The sequence below is a fragment of the Stenella coeruleoalba genome (genome assembly GCF_951394435.1).
Source record: "Stenella coeruleoalba genome assembly, chromosome: 9".
Taxonomy (NCBI): domain Eukaryota; kingdom Metazoa; phylum Chordata; class Mammalia; order Artiodactyla; family Delphinidae; genus Stenella; species Stenella coeruleoalba.
The window spans coordinates 90,803,703-90,821,410 of record NC_137155.1 but is presented as its reverse complement, the minus strand read 5'-3'; the positions used below and the strand labels follow the sequence as shown (position 1 = coordinate 90,821,410).

General features: G+C 37.9%; 1 protein-coding gene across 3 annotated transcripts in view; it reads right to left on the bottom strand.

Annotated features, from left to right (window-relative positions):
* Positions 1 to 552: 552 nt before the first annotated feature.
* IFT56 (intraflagellar transport 56) overlaps positions 553 to 17,708 on the bottom strand; it is a 36,531-nt gene continuing 19,375 nt past the window's right edge. For 2 of the 3 annotated variants that reach the window (XM_079932267.1, XM_079932268.1), the window contains 10 exons: positions 17,119 to 17,221; positions 15,537 to 15,592; positions 14,361 to 14,414; positions 12,375 to 12,438; positions 10,120 to 10,208; positions 9,811 to 9,894; positions 8,571 to 8,640; positions 7,684 to 7,790; positions 4,421 to 4,554; positions 553 to 2,919 (listed from right to left, as the gene is read on the bottom strand). In XM_079932267.1, coding sequence (XP_079788393.1) covers positions 2,808 to 2,919; positions 4,421 to 4,554; positions 7,684 to 7,790; positions 8,571 to 8,640; positions 9,811 to 9,894; positions 10,120 to 10,208; positions 12,375 to 12,438; positions 14,361 to 14,414; positions 15,537 to 15,592; positions 17,119 to 17,221 — 873 coding nt within the window. In that variant the 3' untranslated portion in view covers positions 553 to 2,807. The remainder of the gene's footprint in view (positions 2,920 to 4,420; positions 4,555 to 7,683; positions 7,791 to 8,570; positions 8,641 to 9,810; positions 9,895 to 10,119; positions 10,209 to 12,374; positions 12,439 to 14,360; positions 14,415 to 15,536; positions 15,593 to 17,118; positions 17,222 to 17,708) is intronic. The other variant, XM_079932269.1, reaches the window with a different exon arrangement.

Sequence of the window (17,708 nt, the reverse complement as noted above, 5' to 3'; positions counted from 1 at the left end):
TCCCTAGCATCTAGGATATGCTTGGCACACCATAAAACAACAATTAGATGGGAACCAGAATACATGAGGTCAGGTCTCACAAGTCCCCTGCTCTACCAGTTACTGTATGTTTAATTATTCAGTCAACAAGTATTTGGGAGCTTTCTGCATATGAGGCGTTATATCATGCACTGGTCAAACAACTTCTGGAATGGGCTGTAACACAGTAAAGAGCCAAACCTAATAGGACTGAGCAGGAATCACAGGCCTTAGCGGACAAGTCTTCTCAGGGGATATCTACTTTCCCCTCAAAAAGAATAACTTGTGAAGCCCAAAACTTTGTGCTACCCCTTTACTCTGGGGTCAGGAAAGAAAGGAGAGAAGGCACATGACACACCCAGGGCCCGCACTCACACTCAACAGAAAACTATAAATAACCAAATAATAAGCTTTAATTTGAATATGTTACAGTGGAATATAATAATTCTTTTAAAGTACAAAAATAATTTAAAAATTTTTTTCCATTTGCAAGTAATATCTGCTACAGATTATGAAGAGTACACTGATGCTATGAACTGTACACATTACACTACATCCTAAGCCTGGACCTCCCCCTCTCCATGCAACACTACTCTGCAATCTTGAGGCCCACCAAGATGTTTCAGAAGTAGCTATCCTTAGTAACAGAATTGGATAGTATCTCTCTTACACTAGTCTTTATGTTTTTTTTGTCTCAATTCTACAGATTAAAAACTTTTTAAAAAGTTAATCTAAAATTCTGGGAATTGCTCTTTTTGGAATATCTTTTTTTTTCCAAAAGACAGGAAAATGGCAGGGAGAAGCTAGAGTGTTAAGCTCAACAAGAACTCATTTAAAAGTAAATCACCATCAGTGGAAAAGTTTTCCAAGTATAGGAAATTTGAAAATAATAGCAATTAACTGGAAGACAAATTTCATTGCAAAGAACCACTGAAAAGTTTCATGTGTCTTTTTCTAATATTACGTTTCCTAATACTTTAAGTGAGGTAACGATCACAAGGATTCTAAAGATTATAGCAGGTTCTGTCCAGATCTGACCCACCTTGTAACTTAGATACTGAGAACCAATTCTTGAAAAAACAGAAACAACATAATAAGGAACAGAAGCTTTGGCATATGAAAAATGATATAACTTTGTTTTATAAAATTCAGTTTTTCAGGTCAGTTTATTTATTTATTTTTTGCGGTACGTGGGCCTCTCACTGTTGCGGCCTCTCCCGTTGCAGAGCACAGGCTCTGGACGCGCAGGCTCAGCGGCCATGGCTCACGGGCCCAGCCGCTCCGCGGCATGTGGGATCTTCCCGGACCGGGGCACGAACCCATATCCTCTGCATCGGCAGGCGGACTCTCAACCACTGCACCACCAGGGAAGCCCCAGGTCAGTTTATTTTGATTTGTGCTCTGAACTGATTAGATCTGGGTCTAAATAAAAGACTGGAAAACTGGTCATCTTCCTGAGCAGAGCTGGAAGAACCCCTTGCAACTGTCCAGAAGGCAAAGGCTCTCTGCCATCACAGACCTTCTTTCCTTAGCTGCTCCGACTCCTGCCATGTTCCCATCTCCATTCTATATATGAATTCTTCATCCACAGTGGATGCTGGGGGTATAGGTGGGAAAACTGACACTATTCTTCTTTAGTGCTTCAAGGAATTATGAGTTTCAGTTCCCAGGCTGGATAGGGATGGCTCTGCACTTTCTATACCTGTAATACTTGTACCTTAAACTAACAGAAAAAAATTACGTAATATAGAAACAAAGGTAATCTGGTACATAAAACATGTAGGTCTATCTTCTGAAAATAGGTCGTGAGCCTAAAAATGCTCAGTTGTGTAATGGGTTTATATTGCGAGAGCTCGGAAACATTGGGCTAGGATACGACTTAGGACAGAGTCCAGCCATTAGGAAATCCCTCAAAGGGCTCTACACGATCCATATTCTATTAACATTACATTAAGAAATAAAATAATCTTTGTAGCCCTACTTTCAAAACTTGATGTTTATTCAGCAGGATATATGAAGAAAAACCTAACCTGTAATGTTACCTAAATTACAGTGGGGAAGTGCCTGATGAGATTTTTATACTGTTTCTTGAATATCTTCAAATGTACCACACAGATTTTTTTCATAGTACTTACCTTTAAAAAAACTGCAATATTCAGGTTACTCCACTGCAACTGTGTTATTATCAGCAAGAATTCAACTACTGAAAGAGTAATCCCATAAGCCTATTATCTATTAATGACTGGACAGTCTGATAAAGGATCTTACTGCCATTCTTAGAATCATGTAGCTATTTATAACCTCTGCTCTCCCAAGATTCAGAGCTGCACTATTAAACTTTTTATGGAATTTCCCAGTAAAACAGGATAATGTACATAGATGGCTAAAATTAAGATGACAGAATGATGGTGACCTTTGAGCATTAAAGGCATTTGTTATTGCAGCTTGGAGAAAATGCCATGGAATGCTAATATGTAAAAAAAGTTATGCCATTCTCCTTCAAGTCAGTAAATCACATAAGAGGACTCTGAGTAGTTTTAGAAGAAAGGCACCAGACAAGTCCAAAGTCTTATTGGTCGTCGGATCATACAGGAGCCACAGCACAAATTATGGCTCTTAGTTCAGCCAGGAGGCTCGGTCTAAGCAAGCCAGTCACTGATCTTGAGGCTCGAAGAGCAAGGAAGGAAGTGTCAGTAAAACAGAGCCCCGCATCTTACGTAAACTTGAGGAGAATGATTTCCAATTTTATGTCAACGTGGTGACTGGCTCCTTAGGACTCCGGAGCTAGTTTAGACAGGCACTCTGTTTTCTTTGGCCCATTTCTTCATGATCCGGATGATATACTCTACTTGGGTGTTACCCGTGCTTCTCAGTAAATGGAGCACTTCTCGAAGGGTCTCTCTGAGGAAAAGATTTGAAAGGACAAATTGTTTCAGTAAAGAATGCAAATTAACAAGTAAAATAAACTTGGGACTGTTCTTCATATGCTTCTGATATGTGTATACGGTGCATTCAAAAACCGATTACAAACTTCCTAGCCTTCTATTCTTTTGAGGCCATAGTAAAATGGAAATTCTGTGAAATCCTTCTCACCAATCCAAGTTTTCCTTGTTTACTTCTACTATCTATATATATGCTATTTTTTGTCTTAATATGGCATAAATATTTCCATTTCTATGCTTATTCTGCATGACAGAGTAGAAAGTTGTATCAAGGAGCTGGGTTCAAAGAGTTGGGTTCAAATTCCAGCTCTGTGCTAACAAGTGACTTAACTTGTCTGAGCCCCAGATTTCTCCTTTGTTTAAGGTGGTAATCACCCGAAACTGGGTGTCATTGCCACATCTGTAAAATTTTACAAAGCCAGGCACAGATTATTTCTTCAAGAAAAATAATATATTAATAAATATGGAAGAGAGGAAAGTTAATGACCAAGATTTGGCAAATGTCAGTATTTATATTTTAAGTAACTTAAATTTAATTAAAATTTAAACTCATGCTTTAAGTAATGCAGACTAAAACTTCCCTATTACCTCATCAAATCTATAGATGACTGTCGATTGACCCTCTTCCCTAAGAGTTCTCTCGTGTTTTCTACGTTTTCCCTCAAGTATCTTCTTTCAACTACCCAAATTCTTTTCAACTTTTATTTAGGAGTGGAAGTAGATACAAGGCAGGAAGTAATTTTTGATAGATTATTTACTTATTAAATAGTCATGGGAATTCCCTGATGGTCCAGTGGTTAGGACTCAGCACTTTCACTGCTGGGGCCCAGGTTCAATCCCTGGTCGGGGGAACTAAGGTGCCACAAGCTGCGTGGAGCGGCCAAAAAAAAAAAAGAGTCGCATCTTCTGTTTATACATCAGTAACAAATACATTCCACAAAGTTATTTTCAGAAAATTGAATTTAGTTTTAAGTAGTTTAACTTTAACAAATGGAGCTATACGCCACTTAATTTTATGTAGACTTAATGTCTCAGTATTTCCTGGAATATGAGAAGGCAAAAGAAAAAAAAAGAGTTATTAACCACACTCACTCCATTTCTAATTCTTTGAGGACTAAACTAAGAGACACAAGAAAAAAGCCAAAAGGCAAAGAAAAGAGAAGAAGAGATTGAAAAAGGCATTGTATGAAAATGACAATTCATTTGCAGCCAAATATATATCTTGCTCTTATACTCGAGAGCTGTAGTATACTCAATGTCCCCATTATACATAGTTTAGAATGATCTGATTCTATAAAATAAAAATTCTGGAGGAAAAAGGTCAGATAGAAATATAAAACTTAACCTTTTATTCATCAAGATAATTTTTAGTTTTCAGAAGACATGATCCAAGAAAGCAATTCTCATCCCCCAGGAACCAGCAAATGCATAGAGGTAGTGTCTATTGTCTGTCTACTTACTTGGGTTCTCTCCCAGCTAAGATCATCTGGAATATGCCTACACAGGCCCCCCTCTTGCCTTCCCAATATTCAGGGTTGGGATCCAGCCTCTCTAAGACATCAAATGCTTTGGCTGAATAGTAAAACTGGCCCATCTGAATAAAAGAAAGTACTGTGGTAATACTTGTAGTCAAAAGATCACACAGAATGAAACTAAATGTAAAGATACCATGAAACATAATTTCATAAAACAAGTGCATGGGTAATGACAACACTTGCAATTAGCAAATTAGATAAATTTCAATTCCTTATTAAAACAAGAAGGAAAATCACAGTTTGTGTACATGAGTTCAGTTTAAACCCCCTTCCCTTCATTAAGTTTTCAACAATATAACATTTCTTCTACATATAGTCAAGTTACACTGTAATCAACATATTTGTCATTTCTTCTAATCATATTCTAATCTTGAGGATAAACTCTGATGACTGTGATTTGAACTGGTTATTTTTCAAGTTTCCTCAATACATCCTGTAGATGACTACTATCATTCACTTTACGCTAATATGATCCCATTCAGCCCAAGAGGATGGTCTTTCCCTTACCTTGTCCCTAAAGTCTCAGAATGCCCAGATGTACACTGACTCCTACTCTAAACAGCAAGTCTTTTAAACATTTAATTCATTTTGACAAACTTCTTTCCCAAATATACTACACATTTCCTTGGCCTTGTAGAGTATGCTGACTATCATTAAATTTTGCTTAGATGAGGTTTCCTGATTGGCAATCATAAATGTATAGTGTTCACTGAAGTCTGCAAATTGCTTGGCAATCCTCCTTACTCAGTGCGGTTTCGTTACTTTTCCTTTCCTTTCCTGTGAACTGTTGTTTTACACCTTTGCCAATTTCCTAAGATCTCTACTGCATCTTAGCTTAGCTTTCTTCTATACTTCATAGGGAAGACACAACTCTCCTTCCTTCAGTTCAAATTATTCTTGTACTTTCATTACTCCTTCCCTCTTTTCTGCATATCTCTCAGAAAGAAGTGTTCTTATTCCTTTTCAAGGTTAATCCTTCTTCCTATAAATTTTTCTCCTAAAAATTTTTTCTTTGGTAAAGAAACACACCAAATGGTGTGGGAAACATACATGTACAGTTTAATGACTATAATATCAATATAAGTGTAACTACCACCCAGGTCAAGAAATGAAACATTGACAGCAAAACAGAAGCTCTGTGTGTCATGTCCACACTACAACCCTCTCTTTCCCTATTTTCGGTAACTAGTAGTCTGACTTTTATGGTCATCAGTTCTTTGACCTTCTTTATAGTTTTATCAGCTATGTAAACATCTTTAGACAATATAATTGAGTGTTGCCTCTTAGTATGTTAGCTATATGAAATAAAGCTGTAAATATTCTTTTGTGTCTTGTATATGTTTTTACAATTCATCTATATTGCTGGATAGAGCTCTAGTTGGTTCATTTTTTAAAGTCTTTTTATTTTAAAATAATTATAAATTTACAGGAAGTCACAAAGATAGTACAGAGTGGTCCCATGTCCCTTTCAACCAATTTCCCCCATTATAGCTTATACAACTATAGTACAATATCACAATATCAAACCCAGAAAACTGACATCACTACAATGTGTATGTACAGTTCTGTCATTTAATCAAATGTGTAGGTTCATGTAACCACCACCCCTATCAAGATACAGATCTATTCCATCACCACAAAGCTGTACTCTCCTCCCAGCTGACCACCCCTAACCTCTGGCAATCACCAATTTTTTCTACATCTCTATAATTTTGTCATTTCAAGAATGTTATATATATGAAATCATACATCAGTTTTTTAAGATTGTGGTCTACGTTATTCTCATTGAATCTGCTTCCTAATCCAATTCTCTTCTGTACCTAGCAGTGCTTTCTCAGGCCTCTTGCAATTCTATCTAGTTGCAGATTTGACATTTTCCTTCCTTGGCATTTGATAAAATAGGAACAAGAAAAAGAGTAATAAAAAACACTTTTTTTTTCTCTCTCCTGGTTCTTTTCTTTTCCTTCTGTTCATCTTCATCCTCTGTCTCTTTCACTGACTCTTCTATTTCTATCCCTTAAATAGTGGTGTTCCATGTGGTTCCTCACCCCATTCACTGGTTAATCTCATTCTCTCCCATACTCCACTGCTACTACTGCTACTGCTACTGCTACTACCACCACCACCATTAACTACTGTTAACTTCTAAAGCTACATCTCTAGTCCGAGCCTCTCACATGAATACCTGAGCTCCAGGCTCACCCTGATAATTTCACACATGTAATATCTCTACCTGGGAGCCCCAAACACAGATTTAATACATCTAAAGTTGAACTAAATTCCTGTCTTTTATGTTTTATTTTCCTCTGCCTTCCCTAACTCACTTAATATCATTGCCATCCACCAAGTTCTATTAAACATTTTCAAGTTTCCTATGTTTTAAATCCTTTTCCACTGATGGTGATTCACTTTATAATGTAGTGATTCACTTTGCAATGAGCTATTATTGATTAATTTGATACTAGACTCTCTTTACCTGACGTTTTCCTGTCTTTTGGACAGGAAGAAATATTCCCAAAATAGGAGTTTCCAGAATTTGAGGCTAACTTTTTAAAAAGCTTTTAATGTATAGGATAGGGCCCCAAACTCCTCCCTCTTCCCTGCCTTTCCAACTCCCTACACACACACACACACACACACACACACACACACACACACACACACACACAGTTCGTCTACTATTTGCACCATGGTTTTCCCAAAGGTTTGGTTTGCAACTCTCTTACTCTTCTTACTTTACTCCCTTATCGGTAATCTCACTTTTTTCAGGGTTTCAATTACTATTGAAGTGGTGATGATTTCTCCAGATTTGTCTCTCGATGTCAGAGGACATCATTCTTGAGCTTCAGAACGAAACTTCCAATTACCAGATGAATATCTCTATCTGCATGGTACCTAAAGATTCATAGCCTTTAGAAATCTAAAACCTCCTCTCTAAACCACTATTTCATACAAATTCTTTCATATTTCATTTATATGTATACATGTTTTATGTACATATAAAACCCTGAAATGCTGCCTATCTCTGAGTTCAGTTCATTCATAAAAGGGATGACATTTCTGATATCACGATGCGAATCCTCTCACCTATAGCCATTTAATCTCTAGGACACTTTCCCCTAATATTTAGTCAAAGCAGCAATGTGATACTGATCTTCACTTTCCCCTTAGGTCTCACTCAGACGCACCTTGTAGCAGTCATTAGCAATGAGCTGTAAGAGGCTAAAGGACTCGCCAGAGGTTTCCATCTTGAGATAAAGTTCCCAGGCTAGTCTTGGTTTCTTATTCATAATGTCTACAAAGAGAAACAAAGATTTATGCTTTTTAAATGTACAAGAAATACACTTCTGCATCTTGCTAGTCTATGGATTTGGTTCTATGTTACAAATATACAAAGTAATGGTAAGCAGCCCTTACATGGGAAAGCTTACACTGTCGGCATTAAGCTGGTTTCCCCGTCAGAACTCTACCATACTTAAAATACTTAAGTTAGGCTTTACATAGTTATATCTTTTTAGATTGCGTTGACTTCCAGTAGTTCCTACTTTGCTCATCTGCTGAAAAGTCATCTATCATTCATTCAATCCCACTCATACAGTTCCAGCCTCACTTAGAAATCTAATTGCTAAAATTTTCCCATGTCTTCAAAAACTCAGTGAACATTTTAAAACCAAGTGAAAAAAAAGGAGCAAGAGAGAGACAGACAGACAGAGACGATAGGCTCTATAGTACACACAAATTATGTTTTTGACATTTTATCACTTTTCAGGCCTGCACCAAAGTGAAAAGGTAAAATTAGCATAACAATATCATTTAACAAAAAACAATGTAAACTCAGACTCTGGAAGCTTTACGAGGCTAAAGGAAGAACTTGGCATCTTTTAGGACTGTTTATGCTACGTCAATGTCATATGGTAGAACTATTCACAGGGTAAACGTATGTAACACATGTGCGTGGCCATCCTTACTGAGTAGCATTAACAACACTTAATCCCAGAGTTTACTCATTCTACAAAACAAAATGAGAAAACACTCAATAAAAGCATTCCTCTGTAACATTTAAAAGAAGACTCACAGCACCGAGCTAGCCAACTGAGGTAAATGTAGTCATTTTTCATCTTCTCACTTTGGATTAAAAGGAAAATCTGTAAGAGGAGGAAAAAGGGAATAAACGTGAAGATGCTTTTACAATAAAAATATCCATAGCAGCTTGCCTTAGATTAATGAGCATTATAAATGACCAAATTCTATACAGGCCACTGAGAAAAGTAAAGGACAATTTTTGTGCTGATTTTAAAACACTTCTCTCAGTTATTGATATCACAAGGTAACATGAGGTTGGTGAGGATATAGAAGATTTGAACAGAATAATTAACAACTGCACATGCTACTGGGCAATAAAGCAAGTCTCAACAGATTTTAAAGGACTGGTGTTATACAGACCACACTCTATGACTACAATACAATTCAGTTAGAAATCAAAATAAAATAACCTGGAAAGGACAACATACACACTTGAAAATCATGAAACATGTTTTAGATTAACTCATCGTCAAAGATAATAAAAAGATCATTTCTAAACATAATGGAAATTAGAAAATACTTAGAATTTGAATAATAATGAGTTGAGTAATTTGTTGAATAATAACAAAATTGAATTAAATAATTCAATTGAATTATTTTGAATCATTCAGATAACGTATGGAGTTAGAAGTCAAGATAGTGGTTAGCCTTGTGGGAAAGAGATCTACTCAAAAAGGAGATGGGTGCATTCCCAGGGTTATGATAATATTCTATTTCATGATCTGGGTACTGACTATTTGGGTATGTTCACTTTAAAACTTCATCAAGCTGTGTACTTTGATTTGTATACTTTTCTCCATGTATGTTATGTTTTTATAAAATTTATCCAAAAAAGGAAAACATGAATGTGGTTATAAAATCTATATATCTATTTATATTGTACTTTTTTTTTTTTTTTTTTTTGCGGTACGCGGGCCTCTCACTGTTGTGGCCTCTCCCGTTGCGGGGCACAGGCTCCGGACGCGCAGACTCAGCGGCCATGGCTCACGGGCCCAGCCGCTCCGCGGCATGTGGGATCTTCCCGGACCGGGACACGAACCCATGTCCCGTGCATTGGCAGGCAGACTCTCAACCACTGCGCCACCAGGGAAGCCCCTATATTGTACTTTTTAGTATAACCTAAGAACAACAGAACTTTTAATAATCCTTTACCCTTAAACTTTTTATTTGAGAAAAAGATAACAATGTTTTTAGATAGAATTATTCAAACGCCTTCAAAAGCAGGTACCCACCTCTTCACCCTCGCTGGTATTGCCAGTTGCAGCTTTGGCTTGGGCATAATTAAAGTTAAAGATGTCATCATTATAGAAGTAACTCTGAAAAACATCCCAAGAACAGGTCACACTGAGCATTAACATATAAAATATGAAAACATCAGTCATACCAGGTAAACACAAAAATAATCTTAAGGAATTAGCTGATGCCACTACTACCACCACAGTAAAAGGGTGGTAGTAAAAGATACTCTAAAAGTATCTTATCTGTGACATACTATATACAGTATTTTGTATACAAAGTCATCTAGAAAATTCTACACTGACCTTAAACGAGTTGAGGTAAATCAAGACATCATCAAATTGCTTAAGCAGGAAGAAACAGGAAGCCATGCACTGCCTCCCTGGTATTGTATCTGAAATGGAATGGGAAAAGAAACCAGGTGTATTCATGAAACTAAAAGTTCTCTTTAGGGGCTTCCCTGGTGGCGGAGTAGTTAAGAATCCATGTGCCAATGCAGGGGACACGGGTTCGAGCCCTGGTCCGGGAAGATCCCACATGCCGTGGAGCAACCCATGCGCCACAACTACTGAGCCCGTGCTCTAGAGCTCATGCTCCATAACGAGAGAAGCCACTGTAATGAGAAGCCCGCGCACCACAACAAAGAGCAGCCCCCGCTCGCTGCAAGTAGAAAGCCTGTGCGCAGCAACAGAGACCCAACGCAGCCAAAAATAAATAAATTAATTAATTAAAAATAATAGTTTAATAATATTAAAAAAAAAAAAGTTCTCTGGGCTTCCCTGGTGGCGCAGTGGTTGAGAGTCCGCCTGCCGATGCAGGGGACACGGGTTCGTGCCCCAGTCCGGGAAGATCCCACATGCTGCGGAGTGGCTGGGCCCGTGAGCCATAGCCGCTGGGCCTGCGCGTCCGGAGCCTGTGCTCCGCAGCGGGAGAGGCCACAGCAGTGAGAGGCCCACGTACCGCAAAAAAAAAAAAAGTTCTCTTTAGCTGAACTTTGAGTTATTTTATAATTTAGAGACAGGAATGTATTCCAAGACATCTTTCTAGATCCTGAAATTACAGATTCTGTTCAGTGGACAAAACCTCAGCATGATGGAGGTCACAGTACTCAAGAATGACCGATAATCTCTCTTGCGGTTAACAGAGTCCCACATGAGCACATGTTCTACAGGCTACAGTTTTCCCCAGATCTTTTCCAGGGCTTTGATTCTCTCACCCAACTCCAACACCTGCACACGCAACTAATGTGACTTAGTATCCATCATTACTCATCTAAGACAACCCAACACTTCTGGTCTCAAATGGAGAAATACTTTGTCATGGAACCATCTGATCCTGATCCTGACCAACTTTTTGTCCGATAACAGATGCGTATTTGAAGTGGCAGAGGATTAGGATAACGCCTGGCCCTCACCACTGCCACTCCCAATCCTCCTTCCTCTGCTCAAGATTTTTCCCCCAAAACACTTAGCACAGATATACTATATAATCTATTTTTAAAAAATATTTATTTATTTATTTGGCTGTGCACGGTCTTAGTTGCAGCATGCAGGCTCTTTTAGTTGCGGCATGTGGGATCTAGTTCCCTGACCAGGGATCCAACCCGGGCCCCCTGCATTGGGAGCACAGAGTCTTAACCACTGGACCACCAGGGAAGTCCCCTATAATCTACTTATTACATTTATAGTCTGTTCTCTCTAGACTGTACACTGCACAAGCATAGGGGGATTGGTTTGTTTTGTTTACTACTGTATCCCCAACACCACAATACACTTTTGTTGTACAAATGAATTGAAATGGGGAAAGAAAATATTATCCAACAAATAGTTTTGGTGAAACATTTGAAAGAAAATGAATATCCAGGGGTGATTAGAATATTTAACCATCAGTTCAGCATGAACACTGTTCATCAGAATAGATGCCAGCCATGGACAACTGGTACAGACAGCCATATTGGTTCACACTGGCTAACTGTCAGCCCTTTTTAGATCCCTTTCTCAAATCTTACACTGAATCTTCAGTGATGAGATTGATAGTTTAATAATAAAAATGAAGCCACAAAACTACTGGTGGGAAATATAGGTGAATATTATATAACTTCAGGGATAAGAAAGCATTTTCTAAGCTTGATACCCATGTAAGAAATCATTATAGAAAAGATAAATAAGATATGTTTTTATATGGGAAAAAAATACCATAGGCAAAGTTAAAAGCAAATGACCTACTGGAAAAATATCTACAGCATGACAAAAGTTTTATACATAAAGAGCTCTTGAAAAATCAATAAAAGTTAACATTTCAAATAAAAGACAGAATCAAATTTTTAAATCTCTTATGAACTAGAGAATATACTTATTCTCCTCTATTTACATATCCTCTCCTCCCATTTTAGCTGAGATGTTAAGAAGGGCTAATTCAATATTCTCTCCTGTGTCTGAGTTTCTACTTTATAATGGGAAGCCTAACAGATATATCCCTGGACAGAGAATCAAACTTCACCAGTCAGTATATGACCAACTCCAGTTATAAATCATGCTCACAAGTACAGATTCAGACATACCACATTCACTAGCTGATCCTCCCACCAACTGGAAGAACTGCTGGGCAATTTTCATATGATCCTTCTGAAAAACAAAGCAGAGCTGATACAGAAGAATAAGCTGAAAATACATTATTTGTATTACTTTGTGGTTTTAACATATTTGTCAGGATTTAACATATACCCTTGTTTTAAATCCTCCCCAAATCAATAGTACTAATTCTTATTAGCATAAGCAACTAGAAAATGATAATATGCAATTGAATTAAAACCTATTTAGAGTCAGATAGAAAAGAAGAAAAAAATCCAATTCCCAAATTCTATCTTAAAAGTATCTTCATTGGGCTTCCCTGGTGGTGCAGGGGTTGAGAGTCCGCCTGCCGATGCAGGGGACACGGGTTCGTGCCCCGGTCCACGAGGATCCCACATGCCGCGGAGCGGCTGGGCCCGTGAGCCATGGCCGCTGAGCCTGCACATCCGGAACCTGTGCTCCGCAACAGGAGAGGCCACAACAGTGAGAGGCCCGTGTAACACAAACAACAAACAACAACAACAACAACAACAACAAAAAAGTATCTTCATTAAATTAACTAATTCATTCAACAAATATTTATTGCTCTTTTATCATATATCAGACCTTGTGGTAGGAGCTATGGCTATAACAAGGAGTATTTATTAAATAAAACCATTAATTTATTCAATAGCTTTTTTTTTTTTTTTTTTTTTTTTGCGGTACGCGGGCCTCTCACTGTTGTGGCGTTTCCCGTTGCGGAGCACAGGCTCCGGACGCGCAGGCTCAGCGGCCATGGCTCACGGACCCAGCCGCTCCGCGGCATGTGGGATCTTCCTGGACCGGGGCACGAACCCGTGTCCCCTGCATCAGCAGGCGGACTCGCAACCACTGCACCACCAGGGAAGCCCTCAATAGCTATTTATTGCCTATCTACTACATGAAGCACTTTGGAGTGAGCTGGAGATAAAAAGATTTATTTATATTACACTTTGTTCCAAAAAGAACTTACTATGCCATATTCAGAGGAATAAAAGCTTAATTTTAGTCAGCATTTTGGTACTTATAAAAAGCTTTTCCAGAGAAACAATTATTTCCATTTTACAAATGTCAAAATTAAAGCTCAGAGGTATGCAAGGTGAAAAAAAAGTCAGTGAAGGGACTTCCCTGGTAGTGCAGTGGTTGAGAATCCATCTGCCAATGCAGGGGACATGGGTTCGATCCCTGGTGGGAAGGGATCTGCAGAACAGCTGAGCCCGTGTGCCACAACTACTGAGCCTGTGCTCTAGAGCCTGCACACCGCAACTACTCAGCCTGTGAGCTGCAACTACTCAGCCTGCGAGCTGCAACTACTGAGCCCATGCACCGCAACTACTGAAGCCCGCCCACCTAGAGCCTGCGCTCTGCAACAAGAGAAGCCACCACAATGAGAAGCCCGCACACGCCACAAAGAGTAGTCCCCGCTTGCTGCAACTAGAGAAAGCCCGCACACAGCAGCAAAGACCCAACGCAGCCAAACAAATAAAAATTTAAAAAGTCAGTGAAAATAAGAATGAATTTTTGCAATGATTTGCTCTTGTTATTATATATACACACTGTTTAACAATTGGGCTTTTTTTTTTTTTTTTTAACCAAAGCAGCAATTCTTAGGGTTGTAGCTTTCTTTTTTTTCTTTATTTCATTTTATTTTGTTTTATTTTTTTGGCCATGCTGTGCAGCTTGCAGGACCTTAGTTCCCCAACCAAGGCTTGAACCCGTGTCTCTGGCAGTGAGAGTGCCAAGTCCTAACCACTGGACCACCAGGGAATTCTTTTTTGTCTTTAAATAACCCAGAATTCTTTTCACAATGGAATCTGGACTGGGGGATATGGAGAAATAAAAGGAACTGCAAAAGAGCCTATTTGTAAGCTTATTGCTGTTGAAATTTGATGTTCATTTTGATCTTTTCCACACACATAACTTTGCAAGCTACAGATTACCAGTGATTTTATACTCACCGAACCCATTTCCTGGCCAAGGGCTGCATTGACCACTCCTTTGAGGATATACTCCTGGACACATGGAATATCACTAATTAATTTAAAAGGAATGTGGAACTATGAGATATCTTTCAAATAGACCATTTGCATCTATTTAATGCTTTATATATATTATCAAAAGTTACCCAAAGTCACTTTTCTCTGTTCTATCCCTGGTTTGAATGAAAGAATTAGCAGACTTTCATTTGTTTCCCAGGAAAGTATTCATATAACAGAATTCATCATATTTGTAAATTCTCAATCTTAAGCAGAAAAACTCAGTGGATACTCACAGGAATTAAGTTTTATTTTTATTTCAATTCAGTGGAAAAAATTAACAATAAAATGTTTATGTAATAATTTTTACATCTTATCAGTCACTGCCATTCTCTGTGATGGCATCATATATATATTATCAATATTTTTCCCTTTCCAATGATATAATAACCTTCCTTTGTTAGTGATCCCTTACCTCAAAAGGAAAAAGTATCCTCTGATTCTCCTTTGTAAGGTATTCTTGCTTTTGGAGTCCTGAGGCCTCACCTGTATCCCCTTCAGACTTGGTTCTGTTCTTTAATAGATACTCTCCTTAGCTTTATCAATTTTTATGTGGGTACTATTTTTATTTAAGAGGGCTCATAAAAAGAACAGAAGATGCTGAAGCCTTTAATACACTGGAGAAATATACCTGTTTAGATCTAGAAACAGTTTTCAGTCAGTCTTTCACTCAGTGAGTGGGATGCCTACTATGTGCTTAGTATACATAGTGTTGGAGATGCAATACAGACACAATCCCTGACCGCAAGGAGCTAACAACCTAGCAGGGGACAAAGACATAGTACAGACAATCATACTGCTGACATAAGTTTCTATATCTAGTTTCATCAGAATTCTAGATTTCAGTATTTTCAAACATCAACCCTTTTGAGGAGATGACCACATATACAGGAGTTTACAAATATCAAAAAGCCCAGGATATTCATTCTCATCTCAAAAGTCTCACATAAAAAAAAAAAAAGTCTCATCTAACATTCCTAGATCAATATATACGATCTTTCCTGAGATTCTACAAGCAAGAATCGTCTCTAAGATGCCTTCTGAAATTCCACTTTCAACAGAACTTGTTTAGTAAAAATGCAACACATTCGCAATTACCTGAGGAGTAGTAGGTTCCAGATCCTTAATTAAGTTGTAAGCTTCTTGTACATCATCTGAAATATAAGAAATAAGTAGCTATACTAATCTGTATCCTAGCAAACTCTTCTGAAACAGTCTCCCAAACGATAAGATCCTTCAAACATTCATGGGAAGTATGATTTGTTTTTTTTGTCTCTTAACTCTCCATCAAGTTCAATGTTGAGTAGTAGATAATCAAGTATCTGTAGGAAACCCATATTAAGCCATGGAGCACCTAAAAGTTCAAGCCAAAAATAAGGAATGGGGAAGTATATGCCAATGGCATTGTAATTATATAAGGAAAACAACCATTTTTTTAAAAGATATATAAAGTATGTAGGAGTGAAATGACATGAAGTCTGGGATTCGCTTTAAAATATTTCAGCAACAAAAATGGGAGAGGGAGGACAAATGAAAAAAGACTGGCAATATCTAGAAGACTGTTGAATCTGGGATGCATATTTGGGTGTTCATTTTGGATGTTCATACTATTAACTTGTTTTGTTTATGTTTGAAAATTTTTAGAATAAAAATTAATTTATAAAATATATAAAGTGTTTCTTTAATTCTCGTCCAAAAGCATATTTCTTTGTGCTTATATATCAAATTAGAGAGAACTATTTGCAAGTTCATGTTCTTTTTTTTTTTTTTTTTTTTTTGTGGTACGCAGGCCTCTCACTCTTGTGGCCTCTCCGGTTGCGGAGCACAGGCTCCGGACAGCGCAGGCTCAGTGGCCATGGCTCACGGGCCCAGCCGCTCCGCGGCATGTGGGATCTTCCCGGACCGGGGCACAAACCCACGTCCCCTGCATCGGCAGGCGGACTCTCAACCACTGCGCCACCAGGGAAGCCCTAAGTTCATGTTCTTATGCTAATAAACACTTACATTTTCCTCGATGAGGAATATGTTGTCTGGTTGGTTTCTACCATGCACCTAAAAAGGCCCACACTGTTAGTCCGAGGTCCATGACAGAGTGCCAGCACCACTGCATGGTAACTCCTACCCTGTACTCACAACTGTTAGATAAAAGACTGTTTTAGGCATGTGTCTAACAATTTTATCCTTACTTAGGGGAAACAAATATCACGTTCTCTTTGCATCATACTATTTCTCATGAGAAGCTGGGGGTACAAATAAACAGAAAAGCAGACAATTAGAGCAAATAAAAAACAATTAATGATGAAAAAGAAAAGACTCAAGAAAATGTAGATGTACATTACACATAGGGGAACACAAGAAAAAGAAGAAACAAGGGAGGGGAAGGAAAAAAAAAACAGAAAAACTGAAATAGAATGAATAGAGAACAAAGGGCAGAAAAATAAGAGGAAAAGAAAAGAACAGAATGAGTGAGAGATTGGAAGCAACAGAACAGGAAAGAAAGAATAAAGAGAAAAGGCACAACAAATAAATACCAATAAATTTGTTCTGTCCTACGAACCTGTTGCAAACATATTTTTGGAAGTACTATGAATTGATTTTAAAGATTAAGCAAGTAGTTCAGTTAGAGATTAAATGTTCTAAAATATCTTAAATAGGCAAGACCAAGACACAGTTTTCTTACCTTGACGAAGGTAGTAAATCACTAAGTTTAGCCTAGCTTCAGGAATGACATCAACCAGGGGAGGCAAAACCTGCAAAGCCCCTTCACCTCCTCGGAAAACAACCTAAAGACAGAGAAACTCTGCATTATGGCAAAAACTATGAGTTCACTTATTGGTAGAAATGTGTAAGCAGCTGACACAACAGTTATTCTTTGAAGGGATGAATATATTTTTGAAGCCCTCTCTATAAACACATGACCCTGACCTAATTAAAACCATCCTAAATTATAAGAAATAGAATAAAGGCATAACCTTATTGCATACATTTCCTTCTCTCCTCGTAAGAACTGTAGAAAACTCTTAAAGTACCCAATAATTAATGAAACTTTTTTTCTAGACAGATATTCTCTATCAAAAACTCCATGAAGGAATTTATATACTCTTTCTGAGACCGTTGCCTCACCTCTAAATGGCATTAGTAATGTCTACCTTTCAGGGTTATCATGAGGATTAAATGAGTTAAAGTGGGCTAAATGTGTGGCTCATAGTAGGTAATATTTCATTTAGTTTTTCAGTAAATATTCATTAGCACTTACTATATGCTTGGTAT